The sequence below is a fragment of the Artemia franciscana genome, chromosome 17, assembly GCF_032884065.1.
Source record: "Artemia franciscana chromosome 17, ASM3288406v1, whole genome shotgun sequence".
Taxonomy (NCBI): domain Eukaryota; kingdom Metazoa; phylum Arthropoda; class Branchiopoda; order Anostraca; family Artemiidae; genus Artemia; species Artemia franciscana.
The window spans coordinates 20,596,093-20,614,370 of NC_088879.1; the positions used below are offsets into that span (position 1 = coordinate 20,596,093).

The 18,278-nt window shown below is 35.8% G+C and overlaps 2 protein-coding genes across 6 annotated transcripts in view; one reads left to right on the top strand and one right to left on the bottom strand.

Moving 5' to 3' along the window:
- Positions 1-18,278, bottom strand: part of LOC136037985 (WASH complex subunit 4-like) — a 444,769-nt gene that overhangs the window by 10,510 nt on the left and 415,981 nt on the right. The window lies entirely within an intron of this gene.
- Positions 1-18,278, top strand: part of LOC136037984 (uncharacterized) — a gene marked incomplete in the record, with an annotated part of 138,830 nt that overhangs the window by 4,026 nt on the left and 116,526 nt on the right. The window contains 1 exon segment of the mRNA XM_065720887.1: positions 12,067-12,307. Within this exon segment, the coding sequence (XP_065576959.1) occupies positions 12,067-12,307 (241 nt within the window).

Below are 18,278 nucleotides of genomic sequence, written 5' to 3' on the forward strand. Positions count from 1 at the left end.
TCCTTTTCTTCTGATAAAATTCTTGTGTATTTGACTTTTCTAGGATCTCATATTTTCTCGTTTTTTGGACTCTAGTAATAGGTTTCTGAAATTTTTGAAGTGGTAGTCCTGGTTTCTAATTGCTGCATTTCCATCAGGCATTTTATCATGAAATGATAAAATCAATTTCATTGATTTTATCAATCAATGAAAATGTGAGACAGCTGTTTGGCACCTATACCAAATGCCCTTATTACCTATACTCTATACCTATACCCTTTTACCTATAGTTTTTATCTATTCTAAACTAATCACTACATGCATGGCTGATAATATAATTTTTATTTCTTTACATTTAAAAAATAAATTTGATGAGATTTTCAGAAGATATTCCCATTTGTTTGCATCCAAGTCCCCTCCCCTCTTACCTGAAATATCTAAGAATCTCTCTTCCACTACTTAAAAGCTAAAGAGATTGTAGATATCTTACAATAACTCCTTGAACTGCATTATGAATTGATTACCTAGTCTCTTTCAACCTAAATCTTGAATATCTCAATAGAGCCTGCAGACACAGTCTCATTAGAGATACTGTTCCATGCTGACATCGAATAGACTGTGAAGAAATTATGATGAACTCATGTAGAGCTTGTTTTTTGACGAAGCTTCATTGAGTGACCTCAAGTCATACCCATATCAGAGTTGAAGTTAATGTGTACATCTAGATATATCCAAAATTTTGCTGATTGTGGCGATTTTTATTTTATTTTTTGTAAATAATTCTCATCAACAGATGGCTTGTAATAGTAAAAGAAAGGGTGAGTAAATAAAATCAGCCGGCTTGCCTGTTGAGGTCTGCTTTATTTCAGTGGCTGAAAGTTTTTTTGGTCTTGGGGTTTGTCTGTTCCTTGGTTTTAGTCATTATGTCTAGCTAATTCTGCCTTGGAATTTATTCATTACTTCATGTTACCAAAGAAAAATTAAGTCTTAAATATTTCCATAAAAATGAATGAAATGCTCTTGTCTTCAATTTTTTAGTAAATGCTTTTGTTGACAAAATGCAGATATTTCCACCTAAGTGTTACTATAAACACAAGATTTCTTATGCAAGTAAACTTTGATGCTTTTATTTTCAAAAAAGCTTTGTGGTTTGAAATATCTATTTTGTATATATTCAGCTTTCTTTTTTTATAAATACCTTTTTCTTTTTTAATGATGTACACAGCCACATTTCCCGAAATGAAAGAAAATTACTGTGCAAAGAAAATTAAAAAGACAATATTACTTATGTGAGCAAAAACTTTCTTTTTTATGGCACTTGGTATCTACCAAGTGACATATAGCGATGACAAATTCTGTCGGTTGGTCTGTCTGTCCTGGTTTTGCTACTTTAGGCACTTCCAGGTAAGCTAGGACAACGAAATTTGGCAGGCGTATCAGGAACCAGACCAGATCAAATTAGAAATAGTCGTTCCCTCGATTCGACCATCTGGGGGTGAGTTGGGGGATGGTTAAAATGGAAAAATTTGAAAAAAGGAGGTATTTTTACTTACGAACAGATGATTGGATCTTAATGAAATTTGATGTTTAAAAGAATATCGTGTCTCAGAAATCTTATTTTAGATCCCGACTGGATCAGGTGACATTGGGGGGAGTTGGGGTGGGGAAACCTAAAATCTTGGAAAACGCTTAGAGTGGAGGGATTGGGATGAAATTTGGTGGGAAAAATAAGCACAAGTCCTAGATACGTGATTGACATGACCGGAATGGATTGCTCTGTTTGGGGGAGTTGGGGGGGGGAGGGTTAATTAAAAAAAATAAAAAATGAGGTATTTTTAATTTTAGAAGAAGTGATCAGATCTTAATGAAATTTCATATTTAGAAGGACCTGGTAAATTAGATCTCTTATATTCAATCCCGACCGGATGCAGTGTCATTGGGCAGGTGGACCAGAAACCTTGGAAAACGCTTAAAGTGGAGAGATCAGGATGAAACTTGGTGGAAAGAATAAGCACAAGTCCAAAATAAGTGACTGACATAACCGGACTGGATCCGCTCTTTTTAGTGGAGTTAGGGAGGGGGAGTAATTAGGAAAAATTTGAAAAAATGAGGTATATGTAACTTACAAACGGTTGCTCAGATCTTAATGAAGTTTGATATTTAGAAGGATCTTGTGCTTTAAAACTCTCATTTTAAATCCCGACCAGATCCAGTGACATTGGGAGGAGCTGGAGGGGGAAACTGGAAATCTTGGAAAATGCTTAAAGTGGAGAGATCGGGTTGAAACTTGATGGTAAAAATAAGCACAAGTTATAGATACGCAATTAACATAATTGGACCTGATTCATTCTCTTTGGGGGAGCTGGGGGTTGTTAATTTGAAAAATTAGAAAAATTGGGGTATTCAAACAGTTTGTGGTAACAAACTGTAGTAAGGAGCGACCCGGCTCAATAGTAAACGAAACTCTAAAAAACAAAATTTTGATGCTAAAACATACATCAAAAGAATCGGATTTTCATGCTGATTTTAAATATATAAGTTTCATCAAATTTAGTCTTTGTCTTCAAAAGTTACAAGCCTGAGAAAATTTGCCTTATTTTGGAAAATAGGGCGAAACACCCCTAAAATTCATAGAATCTTAACAAAAATTGCACCACCGCATTCAGCGTATCAGAGAACCCTATAATGAAAATTATGACGATCACAGGTGCGTGTTTATTTCTTTTTCTTTTCTTTTCCCCAGGGGTCATCGTATCGATCAAGTGGTCCTTGGATGTCGCAAGAGGGCTCATTCTAACGGAAATAAAAAGTTCTAGTGCCCTTTTAAGTGACTGAAGAAACTGGAGGGCACCTAGGCCCCCTCCCACGCTCATTTTTTCCCCAAAGTCAACGGATCAAAATTTTGAGATAACCATTTTGTTCCACCTATTCGAAAACCATAATAACTATGTCTTTGGGGATGATTTACTCTCCCACAGTCCCTGGGGGAGGGGCTATGAGTTACAAACTTTGACCAGTGTTTACATACAGCAATGGTTATTGAGAAGGGTACAGACGTTTTCAGGGGGATTTTTTTTTTGGTTGGGGGGCGGGGTTGAGGGGAGGAGGCTATGTGGGCGGATCTTTCCTTGGAAAAATATGTCATGGGGGAAGAGAAATTCAATGATTAGGGCGGAGGATTTTCTAAAATTACTATAAAAAACAATGAAAAAATAAACATGAAAACGTTTTTTCAATTGAAAGTAAGGAGTAGCATTGAAACTTAAAACGAACAGAGATTATTACGCATATGAGGGGTTCTAAGAATACTTTAGCATAAAGAGCGACGTATTTAGGAGGAGATAAATACGTCGCTCTGTATGCTAAAGTATTTTTACTAATTTCAACTATTTATTCTACGGCCTTTGTGATTCAGGGGTCATTCTTATAGAATTGGGACAAAACTTAAGATTTAGTGTAAAGAGCGAGGTATGGACGAGGGGACAAACCCCCTCATATACATAATAAAGATATAAGAATATAAAAGTTTGTTACGTAAGTTAATTCTTAAGTTACGTATATTTTTTACTAACAAAAACGTTCGTTAAAAATTAAAAGTTCTAGTTACCTTTTTAAGTAACCGAAAAATTGGAGGGCAACTAGGCCTCCTTCCCCACCTCTTATTCCTCAAATTGTCTGACCAAAACTAAGAGAAAGCCATTTAGCCCAAAAAAGAATTGTTATGCTTATTTAATTTTAATAATTTATGTGTGGAGAGCCAAAATCAAACATGTATTAATTCAAAAACGTTAAGAAACTAAATAAAAAAAACTATTTTTTTACCTGAAAGTAAGGAGCGAAATTGAAACTTAAAACGAACAGAAATTACTCCGTATATGAAATGGGTTGTCCCCTCCGCAATTCCTCGCTCTTTACGCTAAAGTTTGACACTGCCACAATTCTACTTTTTAAAACAATTAAAAGTTTTAGCGTAAAGAGCGAGGCGTTGAGGAGTGGACAACCCATTTTATATACGGAGTAATTTCTGTTCGTTTAAGTTTCAATGTCGCTCCTTACTTTCAGTTAAAAAAAATAGTTTTTTTTTTTTTATTTAATTTTAGCTTAAGAATGGGTGACCGGATCTTAATAAAATTTGATATTTAGAAGGAACTCATGTCTCAGGGCTCTTATTTCAAATCCCGACCAGATATGTTGACATTGGAGTTGGAGGAGGAAACCGGACATCTTGGAAAACGCTTATAAATGTCATAGATACGTGGTTGACATTGGTAGGCGTGTCAGGGAGCTGCACAAATTGACTTGATAAAGTCGTTTTCCCCGATTCGACCATCTGGGGGGCTGAAGGGAGAGGAAAAATTAGAAAAATTGAGGTATTTTTAACTTACGAGTGGGTGATCAGATCTTAATGAATTTTTATATTTAGAAGGACCTCGTGACTCGGAGCTCTTATTTTAAATTCCGATTGGCATTAAGCCTCTGATTTTCCTTTTAAAGCAATCTATTGATTCTTAGAATTTTGCTAGAGCTCATACCATATGAGCTCTTGGCTCTTTTGACCTCGTCACAAATGCCATATGAGCTCTTAGCTCTTGTTTGTCAAAGATTTTTGTGTTTTGAAATATGCGTTCCATATCTATTGAGATTCTATTATATAGAAACATTTTTTTCCTTCTTTTAAGATAGTCACAGCTGTATGTCATGAAATAAAAGGAACTACTGCACGAAGCAAATTAAAAACCCTGATTTACATATGTGAGAATGTTTTTTTTTTCAAAGGAATTTTGTTGTTTTGAAATATATATTTTCATGCATTTTCAAATCTCTTTTTTTCATAATATACTATTTCCCTTTTTAAAGATCTACACAGTTGCAGGTAATGAGAATTACTTTTTTGAGGAAAACTTTGATTTTTAAAAATTAAATTATATAGCTTGAATGTGTAGGCTACTTCAAATATATTCTTATTTATTTTTTAAAACTTTATTCGTTTTTAGAGATGTACAGTGCTGCAGGTCATTAAATAATAAGAAAATAATTAAAAAAAAAAAATGTAAAATTCAAAATTACCTATAAAACTCCGACTTTTAAAAAAGAAATTTTTTGATTTGAAAAATGCATTTTCAACCATAGTCAGAATTTGTTCATAAAGCAGCTTTTTCGTTTTTGTTAAAGGTATACACAGCTGCAAATAATGTCATAAACGAAAATTGCAAAAATATAAATTGCAAAATAAATAAATGAACTTTGCATAAGCAAAAAAATAAAACATATTACTTATTTGTGGCAAACTTCGATTTTTTTTTCAGAGAAATTAGATAGTTTGAACATTTATTTCGACTAGTCTTAGTTTTTTTTTCAATAATTTTTTTCTTTTTAAAGACATGCACAACTGCAGGTCATGAAGTAAAAGAAGTCTAACTCTTTCTTTTCAAAACCTATTCAAAACTCTGGTCAACTCCTTTTTTGTCCAGAAAATAATGACATCAATGCTGTGAAAAAAGTCTTTTTTTCGCAAAGTTTAATACCCTCTGTCAACTTCTATTGAATTTATTCCAATAAAGCTACAAGAAAAGTTCAAAACCTATATGTCCAATGAATCAAAAGGCTTTGTAATGTCAGGAAACAAGGTATAGTCTTCAAGGCAGACACTGGGCGATCGGGTAGCATGGGGGTGCAAAGCACATGAATCTTTGTAGTTTCCACATAGTTCTAACGGGGCAAAGTGTCCTTGCACATGTATTTTCTTCACCTATAAAGACAAATGTATTCGTTTCATGACTTTTTTTCTACTTTGACTCTAACATAAAAGTATTTTTAGAGGTTTATACTATTTAAGGTAATAGTTCAAAGTTTCCATCGGATATCTGAAGAGGGCTGCCATAAACAGCACAGGAGAGGGATAGATTATCCTTCGACTGCTTTTCAACACCCCCCTCAATATACCCTGAAAGTTTCAACTTGATGCTCTCAGGTGCTCTTAAGATATTGCCGGCATTCTTTTTCGATAAATTTAATGGAGATAGCATAATTGGATTTAGTTTGACATACCCTTAAACACTCCCTGAAATCTCACGCATTAATACCCTTAGCCTATTCGGACACACCCAGAATTAAAGATTCTTCTTCTTCTTAATGATAAATCCTGTATGTAAACAGTGGGCATAACTTATAATTTTTAATCCTTGCCTTAGGGCTATGGGGGCTACAGAATCCTTGGTGACATAGCTATTAGACCTTTTGACTATTTTGAACGAAATGACTTTTTCAATATTTTGATCAGTGTTAATGGGGAGATGCATTTAAAAGGAGCAAGGGGACTGGTTGCTCTCCAATAACTCTTGAACATCGCCTCAAGATACCCAGAAATTTCAACTTAATACCCTCAGTCATCCCTTATATATTGCTGATACGTCCTTTTGACAACAAGTATCCACTTAGTAGGTTTTGATTGTGTTCAAAATGCCTCTCAACATTTCTTAGGTTTATCTTTATACCCTGACCCTTTGTGGAGACACAGGATCAAACTGCCCTTTTTTCTCAATTAAAAACCTTATATGTTATCAATGAACAACTTGCATAACTTACAGCCCTTGCCCCGGGGTTTGTGAGGGATTTTGTCTACTCCAGAGGTAGTTATTAGACCTTTGGACTATTTTGAACAAAATGGGTCTCTCAAAGTTTTGGTTGAATGTCCTAGGGGAAAAGAGCTTGGGAGAGTGCCAATTGCCCTCTAATCACTTTTGACTCTTAAAGAAAGCCCTTTCAATTTCAAATCAAATGAGTTGTACTCCGAAATTTATACAACTGCCCCTTCAATATGAAGTGACTCTGGGGAGAAAAATAATAAGATTACATTGAAGCTTTATGGCTCTTTATTATTGGTAACGCTACAGTGTTGCCTTTGACTGGTAATGTACGGTTTGTTATTAGAACATTTTTTTTCAATCTCATGGAAGAAGCCTGTGTATTCGTTTGAATCTTCTTTTAAAATTATAAATTCTATCATTAATGTATTGATTTCCATGAGAGCTAGCCAATTTTCATATGTGATCTGAGATTTAAAATCGGAAAGTTCATCATCAAAAATATGTCGATAAGTGAATTCAATTACAGAAGAATTATGACCAAACCTAGAAAGAGATTTCATTCATAAAAAAATAATAGCTTCCCCCCCCCCCAAAGTCAAAAGGACTACTGGGTTATAGAAAGTATGCCTATTTTTGCAAATGAAATCAGGGATACAAATTTGTTGTTGTTGTCGTCATTTTTATTATCTGTTTTAAGCTAACGGAATTCCGAAGCAAACTGGGTGCCGTAAACATATATATATATATATATATATATATATATATATATATATATATATATATATATATATATATATATATATATATATATATATATATATATGTATATATATATATATATATATATATATATATATATATATATATATATATATATATATATATATATATATATATATATATAAATCTGCTTCTTCTCATTACAAACTAGATCAACATTGCATGGGCAACGTGAGGTATTGCGGCAACGTTTATTCGGCTTCACCGAGCAAAGTGTTGCGAGAGCAACTCTACGGTTTTCTTTCCTTGCGTCGATTAGATGCTGAAGTTGTTAATCTGTAAGGATCTTAAAATAAACAAGGCCCCTACATGTCTTACCAGTGGAACCAAATTGATCTTACCATCAAATACACCGGAAACAAATCATTGGTACATATAGTCTATGATTTGTTTTCTACTAAGCCAAAGTGAGGGTATAATAGAATAAAAATGTTTGTAGGAAATCTCTGAACCACATTGGTTTCTATGTCCAAGAAAAGCCCTTAAATATTGTTTTCCCAATTAAAATTATTAAATTACTTTAAATTATAATTTATTTATTAATTAATTATTTATTAATAAATTATTAAATTAATAAAAAAATTTAAATAAATTATTTATTAAAAAATTATTTATTAATTTAAATTATTTTAAATTATATCAATTTTGTGAACCTGAGAGTGAACCTCTATTGCAGTCACTTTGTCGAAAGCACCCAAGATCAGACCCCTGAGCCAACTCCTCCTCAGTGCAGCCCAAAGGGTGGAAATAGGAATTTCTTCATCCTCATAGCTGGTTTGGTCAACTTCATAAAGATTATTTTTGGAAAAAACATGGCAAAATATAGAAGACCAATGGAATTTGGGCTAGGCAATCTTGTTTTTTTTACACATGGGAAGTATTAGCTATTTACTTGCCTGAAATCTCATTTTTGACTTGAGGCATCCCGGATTCAATGCACTTCAACCTCACCTTACTTGGAAATTATGTAAAACCAATCAAAAATCATGTAGGATGACAGGCGTAAAAGAGAAAAAAAGCGAATTTTGTACTCCATTATTAGGAGCAGAGAAAAAAGTTTTCCTCTTTCTTCTAGCACTTAACTCTAAGTCTGCTCTCTCCCTCCAAAAAACGTCCCGGTAAATTACGACTCGACCGCATCAGTCATGAGACAATACAGTGTATATTTACCAAAATATGTAGAGAATCCGTCACCTTTTCACAAATCCTACTGACGGTATGTAATCTCTAGAATGAGATATACTCGCTTACCTCTAGGCTTCAGGCATATAAAAGAAAAAACGTATACTATTGTTGAGCAACTGAAAAACTACTCTAAAGAAGTACTCGTTTCGCTCCCCAGTTGTTTAACAATACATGCTTGTTTTCAGGGTTATGATTGGCTGGGTTTAACGAAAATTCACCAACTATATACAGTAAATTTATTAACTTACTTAAAGCGAACCTTGAGAAAATAATTCTTGGAAGTTCCATAGTACAAAGTTTGCTTCACAGTACGTTTAGCACCCACATTGGCACTTTGACCTGCCTTTAGAAGAAAAAAATAAGAGACAAGAAAAGCAAGAATGAGGTTTTATAAAGCTAAAGAAAATACTGGATGCAACAAAATGGATGCTTCGAGAAGACTGCATCTTCCCTTCTTCAACAATGAGAACATAGTTCAAAAAGACAAGTGACTCGCTTGTCTAGCTTCTAAATGAGAACATTGTTTGTCATTAGATTTTGGGTGATTGGCTGGCCTTTTTTGATTTGGGGTCGTTGTTTTTAATTCATTTATTTTTATTTTAGCCTTAGCCTAATTTTTATTTTCTTACGTGTTGTTATCGTTTTAATTCTTCCAATTTGGGCTTTTGTTTCATTTTGATCTCCACGCTGGTGTTTTTTTTGCCCTTTTATTGTTTTTGCTCAGAAAAAGTGAACATCTACTATTTTCGTTGACCTTGCCATTCTTACTTTTCCTCTCTCTTGTTTTTTAGTTTATCTAGTCATTCAGTGAAAACTGGTACCTTTAAAGAAATTCCAGTGATGAAAATTTTCTTCGCATAAAATTATTATATTATATAGTTTGTTTTCATCGTTTGCACAAGTGCCCTGTTTTTGATTATCCTATAGGAAAACAAATCTTGGCCTGTCAGGTCAAGCAAACAAGGCAAATAAGAAATATTCACATAGGTTCGCACAATTTCATCCCCCAGGGGATGTATATCAGAATGGGCCATTTTTCAGAGGAGGGAAGGAGATCTCCTCGTAGAAAAATAATTTGCCCTCCCATTTACAAATATGAAAATAAAAATATCTGGGAATAATCCCTTCCTTGGATATTTCTTTCAAGAAGTCTCTAGAGGTGAGAGATGCACCTTTATCTTCCCATTGGCAAAAATGGTAAAAAATAAACACCAAAAAGTTTAGAAGATGCTAATTTTCTTGTAGAAGTTCGAGAAAAGACCAAGATTAGAATATTGGAAGCTTCAGTGATGACAGTTGTCAATTATGGCTTTGAAGCAAGGACGCTCCAAAAAGCAGATGAAGATTTGCTAGATGCTTTCCGGAGAAATTGCCAACGAATTGTTCTGGGTATTCGGCTGACTGACCGTGTTTTAAACAGTAGGATGTGTGAAAAGTGTGGTTCAATCCCGCTTTCTAAGGCTATAATGACAGAAAGGTTGAGATGGCTAGGGCATGTTCTGCAGATGAAGGATGATGGAATGCCAAAGATTGCTCTTTTTGGCAAACAGTCTAGGGCTAAACGGAAAACAGGTTGTCCGCGGTTGGGGTGGGAGAATGTCATAAAGAAAGATTTGAAGGAAATGGGGACTTCCTGGGAGGGTGTAAAGAGGGAGGTTATAAATAGATTGGGATGGAGGTGAGGCGTGTGTAGCTGTGTTGGCCTCGGATGGCTGGGTGCTGCGGATGAAATTTGAAGTTTGACTAGTGCTTAATGGGAAGTATTTTAACTAAAGCTAAAAATATTTAACTAGAAATACTTAACAGGCTATTCTTTAAATAGCTTACTTTTTTAATCCAGGAATAAAGTAGCTTATGCTTTTAAGCCAAGGAATAAAATAGTTTATACTTTTTATATCCATTTATACCGAAAAAGTTTGCCAGTTTGACAGAGTATTTGAACAGACAGGCTCTAATGCATCTGAAATGTTTCATTGACAAACTCCGCACACATGTTGTCTATTTGCTGTTCTGACTAATACTGAGAATTTGAGTGAATAGTTGAATATTAACTCTGGTGTTTGCCAATGATGTATTGTGTTCCCAGTACAGTGTGCTATTATCATAGACTGTATTCTTCTGATGTGGAACTTCATTGGTGGAATCCAGCTAAATCAAACCGTACTTTTCGTGACAAACTCAACAGAATTGAAATCGTTTCAAACATCATTTTGAAATGTGGGAGCTCCTCCTTAAGAATTGTTTTGTTTTAGTATTAATTCTGAGATGTTCATCGTAACCATCAATGCTGACTATTAGGGTGGTACCTGTAGTGAGGGGGTTTATCGCTTTTGAAATCCCCCCTCCGAAAAATTTGTCGGGATCGCACAAAGAAATATTCTTGTAAACGATTGGTGGGGTGCATTATATCAAATTCCTAACCACCTCTATATTGAAAATATTCCATTAAAATGTATCTGTATTGTATTTTGTTTCACAAAAGAACTTAACTTCACTTATTTAATGTGTTCCGAATAATACACAAGCACTGGTGATTCTTGTCTAATATGTAAATGGTATGTCAGAAGTTTAATTAGAACATATATCAACTCTTCTTCCAAAAAGTTACCAAAAAAAAAAAAAATGAGTCTCAAATCCATATGCTAATTCATCAATAAAAAAGGTAAGCATATCATTTCTTTCATTGAATATGTAGCTTGACCATTATTGCAGTGAATTTTTATGTGAAGAAAAGGATACATGAATTCCAGTAAAATTTGAAAGTCTTGTTTTTCCAAAATGCTTTTTTAATCTACACTCCTTCAAATTGCCTTTTTGTAATCATTTAGGAGGATATATGGTATTTAAAGGATCACTTGATCTTGTCATTCACAATTATTTTTTCGTTTTGTAGCTTCAACTGTTCAAAATTAATCAGGCGGTTTGTAGCAACTTGTACAGTTTTGATAAGATCTGAATGAAGAACAGAAAAGCAAAGTCAGCAAAAAGTAGGATTTTTTGAAATTTTCCAAGAAATTAGAAAAAAATCATTTTACTCCTGTCTTCCAGAGAAGATAGATATTCAGGTTATATTTTATTTATTTCTTTGGTTAAACAAGGCAGTTTTCTTGTCAAGTTTCAAGAAGAACATCTCTAAGTATTTTAGATACCTACTTCCAAGACACCAAAAATAAGCCCATAGCAAATATCATCTGAATAATTTGACAGCTTTAGAAGTTCCCTTTTGTGCTATCTATCTTGATTGAAACATGTGCCGGCCAGGGACCATATTATTTATGCCGTATATATATATATATATTGAATTGACAAGGCTTTGCCTAATAATCTGTAAGAGATGTTTTTTTGATTCTTAAGTAACTGTTGTTAGTTTTTAGAATCATTGACACAATTCAGACTAGACATCAATTTTTACAAAAATCTCATCAAAGTTCCTCGTTATGTCTTTGTCATAAAGACAAGCAGCCAACGCTGGGACCCGTGAAATGATTCTTGAGGTTTTGAATGACCTAAATATAACTGAGTAGTTTCCTTGTAGATAATGATGTCAACACTATGCGTTAGAAATCTGTCAGACAGTGTCCGCCGTGAAGATCTGGAAGATGAATTTAGCAAATATGGGGCTTTGAAGAACGTTTGGGTTTCCCAGATTCTTCGTTTTGCCTTTGTTGAATATGAAGATGAAACCAATGCCAACGATGCTGTCTCAAACATGAATGACGCGGAATATTTTGGATCAAGGATCAAGGTTATGGTTTTTTGTCTAAGCCGATTTAAAGGTAGGATGGCTGTTGCTATTTCTGGAACGACTTGTTTCTTCTGGAGGAATAGGAGGGAATGTAGATGTTTTTAGTGTATTCAATACTGGTTCCCAAATTCCCTTTTGTCTTACCCCCATCTCTTAAGATTCAAAGGAATTTATTGTTTCAGTGGCTTTTTTAAATTGTTTTTCCTATATTGTTTGGGTAACTGCTAATCTTTTAACTCGGTCAAAGTGAATAAGAAGAGAGGGATTTTCGTAAAGGTGGAATGCTTGGGTTGAAAATTTGTCACCATCTCCCAGCTTATTTGGGGGGGTAGGCTCAATTAGTTCTTCAAGTTATATATTTAGCTGGTAAATATGTAATTATAGTCATTCTAATTATTCAACAATTTCGCTGGCCTAAGAAATTATTATCCTCAGATCATGTACTAGATTCAGGTATTCTCGACTACATTCAAGCTGCATGGGGAGCTTGGTTGTGAAGACCATAGGAAGTTTTGGGGAAAAAACAACCGTGCATGATAATAATATTTTTAGTGGAATTCAGATAATCCAGAAGCCTGAAAAATATTTTCTTTGGATTACAGGCTGAAAAAAGGGCTTCAATTCTATTCTCCATTCCAATAATAAATTTGGTTCGTCATAATTTTAGAAAGATTTAAAGAAAAAAAAATTGCTTTACTCACTTAACAACTTTACTTCACTAAAAAAAAAACTTTAGAAAAAAATTTACTCAAAGTTACAAAGATAATACTTTTTTAGATTAAAAAGATTTTACTTTAAAATCTAAAACTCGCCGGTACCGACCTTTAAAATAGTGCTGTTTGTTAAAATCTAGTATGAATAATCATTTATGCTCTTTTAAATTTTTGTTTTTACAGTGTTCGTTTTATCTGTGTTCGTACCTTTTTTTTTTCTTTTTTTTTATAGCTATTTGCTCTATTCTTGATAACATTTTTTTCAGAAAATGTTTTTATAATTGTTACTTTGTACCTAAAACAGCTTCGAAGTGCTAATTTATTTGTTTCCGAATATTGAATGCGGAAAATCAATGTATCTGTGTAATGGCATTTAGCGATGCTGTTTGTCTCATTTGGAACCTGAAGGATAAAAGTATCTCTTATTTTGAGAGGCCTGTTTTGTGGAGTTTAGGAGCTGTAATTCACAAGGAAAATAGCACTATAATACGACAAATAATAAGAACCGCACCTTTTTTGTTGCTTGTGAATAGAATAGAAGAGAATAGAATTTGATTTCCAAACAAAGTACTGTAAAAAAAGATGATTCAAAATAAATTGATAACAATAAAATTAATGACTAGTTTTCCTGGCAATCACACAACTGAACAAGACTTTTGGGATGTTTTTCATGTTTAGCGGGGATGGGAGTCAGTTTGGGGACTTTTTGGAGTTGTATACGGTATTATATGTTGCGGGCAGGAAGGTAGGGTTTGAGGATGACAGAACATACTCGTGGAACAGACAGGGTCTTGGTACCGGAACGAAGGCACAGGAGGTTCCTTCTCTCGGCCAAAATGGTGAGCTTGAACTTACCTAGTAGATAATGAAATGGAACCTTCCCTTCACCATTTATGATTCTAAGTGCTCGTTTTTGGACATTTTCAACCATATAGATCTGCTCTGAAGAAAGACAAAAATACCACACTGGGTAAGCAAACTCCAGTATTGGCCGAATAAAAGATCAATAAAATTGGGGAAGATCCTTAGAGGGGGGGGACAAAAAAATCTCACCAAATTTTATAGAAGGGAAACGGAAGGGGAAGCTAGTTTGAGGATGTTTTGAACATAGGCATCCCGCTTCAAGTCAGCAGTAATTGCCACTCCAAGTAGTTTAATGCATGTGACAGACATTTTGGGAGGAATGGGGCTTGTGAAAGAAGGGGATGATTTTAGAAAATTAACTGTCAATAGTGACGATTTATTAGCGTTAACTTTCATCTTCGACAAAGAAGCTTCCTGTGTGACATCATAAAGTAATGTTATAATTGAACTTTCAGTATTTTGTCGACCAACCTAAAGTGCAGACAGATCGTTCACAGACTTCCATTGATCTGTGTGGTCATTCATGAGGCTATTAACCATTATAAGGAATAAAATTGGACCCATAAGGGTTCCTGGGGGACCCCATAAAAGATAGGAAGGGATCGGAATAAACATTTTTATATTTAAGCTGTTAAGAAAGCAGTTGACAATTTTAACAAGAAACAGATTCACTTGAAACTCCGTCAGCAGTTTGTTTACAAGGATATTTGGTCAATTAGGTCGAATGCTTTCTGGAGATAAATTAATTTCAGATTCAATCAAGTATCAGGGTTTTCAAGATTTTTAAGAATGGTGTCAAGAAGACTAACAAGGTAGTGTGAAATAGATGTCATCCTTTAGGTTTCCAAACTGTTGTAAGTCAATAAGTTAAATAATCTCTGTCTTTTACCAATTAGCTAAGAAATACTCCCACATTTTGAGAAAACTGGGCTCAAAATAATTTGTCGTACTCCAGTAAAATCATTCAGATCTTCTTTCTTTTGGATTGAGCATGACGGACAACATCCGGAATTACTAGTACTATTAAAAATATTGACAAGTGGTGTTCATAGTTTATCAGGGAATGCTTTTATTAAATCAATTAGAATATTGATGGGATAAATACTAGTTTTGTTTCAGTCTCTGTATTTTTTCTATTATTTGCTTCGCTGAAATTTCCGGGATGTATTTTTTGGAGTTTCAGGGATTAGATGGTTTTCCGAGAGGGGGTGGGGGGACGTTTGCACAATGCTTGCTAGGTGTTAATTTAGCTCATTGGCTTTCTGCTCAGGCGGTTCATCCGGGAAGGAAATCATGGTTATCGCACGAGTGACCTCCTATTTCTCTCACTTTTTCGAATCATTGCAGACGTTCGCTCTATTTTAAGCAATTTAATTTATTCTTACCATAACGAGAAGCAGCACGACGTATTTCTTTCTTTATTTACAGAGGGTTAAGGCATCGTATTTCTTTCCAAGGTGAAAAAGTTTTAGTTTCAAATGTATTAATCCTTTTTTTTTCATTAATGAATGAAATAATTTTTCCAGCCGTTTGTAGCTAGATCGAAGTCGAATATAGGTCGGGCAGTGGGTAGGTGAAGTAAATGACCCTACCAACGAAGCGAGCGGGAATTAAGCTGTTCGGACAAGGTTGGTAATTTAAAGGAACGGAGGATATCTGTGTTCCACACTAATCAGCCACCTAACGGGTATGGTTTTGCGGAGTTTTTTTTTGTCTGGAAAATATCTACTTTCATCATCGGCGATTGAGTCGAAGCCCAAGTTTCTGACGAGTACAACACAACACTCGCTACCGAGGCAGACTAGATACGAGCTTGCGTGAGACGGATGATCTGAAGTTTGTAGAATATTGGTCTCAGCAGTCGGCCGAAAATGGCGTTCGCCTTTGCCACCCTTGCTGATATCTCTGCACCTAGATTTCTGCTTGACCAGACAATTGAAGCAAGGTAGGTGAACTGCTTGACTACCTCAATATCTTGGCCACATACTTCTATAATTGACAGGGTGTCTTATCCACTGGCAATATTTTGGTCTTAGTCCAGTTTACGTTTAAACCAAGATTTTCTGCAGCAGATGCTAGCGGCTCCAGGGCACTTTTGATGTCTCAGTGAGATTGACGCAGCAGATGTTAGCGTCTCCAGGGCATTGAGATTTTCGTATACCAATGCAACATCGTCAGCGAAGTCAACATCTGACTGAATTCTTCCATCAAAATCGATGCCAAATGGATGCGCCAGCAGTGTTTTGTTATGAATATGGTCCATGACACAGTGGAAGTGATCGGGAGCAGCAGCGCAGCCTTGCTGAACACCATGTCTAGTTTGAAAATGTGATTAGAGCTGGCCATTTACAAAAACTCTTTTCCTCTTATTGTATAGTTCTTTGAACAGATTGACAATTTTCTTTTGTACACCAAAGGATCAGCCACAGTGACTGTCTGTCGACAGTGTCGAAAGCAGGGCAATGTATGCCTCCCTTTTATATTTTAGAGTTTTCTCTATCAGCTTTCTAATCGTACGGACTTTCTCAGTAAAGGACCTACCTAACATAAACCCAGCTTGCTGGTGTCAACGAAGGGGATGGAGGTACTTTTTTCCCGTTTGAGGAGCAGCACGAAGAAGAGTTTGTCAGGTACCGAGAGCAGATTTGTTCCACGATAGTTATTATATTCTGCTTTACTTCCTTTCTTCTTGTAGACTGGCGCAAGTAACCCTGTCTTCCAGTCTGATGGTATCATTTCACAGCTCCACACAGTATTAAACAGCACTTGTAGCCAGAGGGTCATTGATGGATTGCCATTTTTAAGGGGTTTTTATAGCTTTTAGCCGAAGCCTGATTTTAGCTGCAACAAGAAGATGGTCGGTGTTCCGAAGCTTGGCACCTCGGTAGGTGTGACAATTTTGTACAGACGACAGCCATCGCTGGCGTATGATGATGTAGTTGAACCTCTTTTTCGTTGATTCATTATTGCTATACCAGGTGTACTTGGTAATGTTGGGTCTCTGAAACCATATGTTTGCAATGGTAAGATTGTGGGTGAGACAGTAGTTCAGCATTCTCTCTCTATTGTCCTTTAGGCTGTGTACTGCTACGGGTCCAACTGCGAAATATCACATGCCAGAGTCATTTGAAATGCTAGCATTCACATCTCATAGAAGGACGAGGTAGTCATGGGGAGGTACTGACGAGAGCTCAGAACTTAAAAGGGTATAAAAGTCATCCGTTTCGTCTTCCTTGGCTATGTTTGTGGGAGCGTAACAGGTGATGATGGTTATTTTTCCGTGTTTACCATCGAGCTTTGGTCTCATGAGGCTGGGTGCTACTGGTGTGAATGACAAGAGGGCCTTGCGTACGGCACGCTTCAGCACTAGGCCCACGCCTCCTCGTTTGTGGTGACCACCAGACCAGAGCAGTGTGTGCCCTTCACCAATGTACTCCTCATCGTCACCAGGTAGATGTGTTTCAGCGATTTTATCATTTTTTTTTTAACTTTTGGCTAATAGAAGCTTTGAACCGGGTTAATTCAGTATCACAACATTCTAGGTGGTCACATTGATGCCACCTTCGTAAACGATATTCAGAGATAATCGTTCTTGGGTGGTCTGGGGTCAAGAAGGGGCTTGAGATGATATATCTGAGGCTGAATTTCTGATTCCATTCGTAGCAATAGGAGTTTTTGGAAGCTGGCTGTCAACCCAACTCTCTCCAAGTACAATCGGTTTTCCGATGGCTAGCCAGATATCCAGAGGCACATGGAGGTCGCTCTTCATGCGCCAATTTGCATGGGAACTAACTCCGGACGAGCACCATTACCTCCCTTGTAAAAATGTTTGCGCTTCCTGCTATAAGAATGCCGGCATTTAGATACTTTGTCGTCGCAAAGTCGAGAATGGCTCGCAGAGCATCATGAAAATTACGGCGCGAACAAGCACTCTGTCCGGGTGAATAATAACATGAGCGAATGACCTAATCCTGGCACATGGGCAAGGGTAGGAGATAGGCAATCCTTTGCGAAAATCATTACTCTTTCTCCCTTTTTCCGCAGTGGATGGTCAATCGGGGGTAGCTTTGTAAAATCCTGAAAACCAGTCATTTAAGGAGATCTGGATTTTGTGCATGGACTTCAGTAATTGCTATTATGTCAATATGGTTCAATTTTGCTGTTGCTTCTAACTCAACTAACTTTTCAAAATCAAACTTTCGGCGTTCGTAAAAAGGAAAACGGGAAATGATAACTTTTTTCTATCAAACTCTTTAACAACAGATAAAAAAAAAAGTTTTATTCTGGAGCAACTTTGGCGGGGTGTAAGTATTAAAGTTAGTGCTGGTAGTGGGGAGAACATCACCTAAAAGTGAAATAATATCATTCGGGGTGTTGTAGGAAGGTTTGTCGTAAGGCTCAGTTTCACCACCCGGGAGCGAGAGA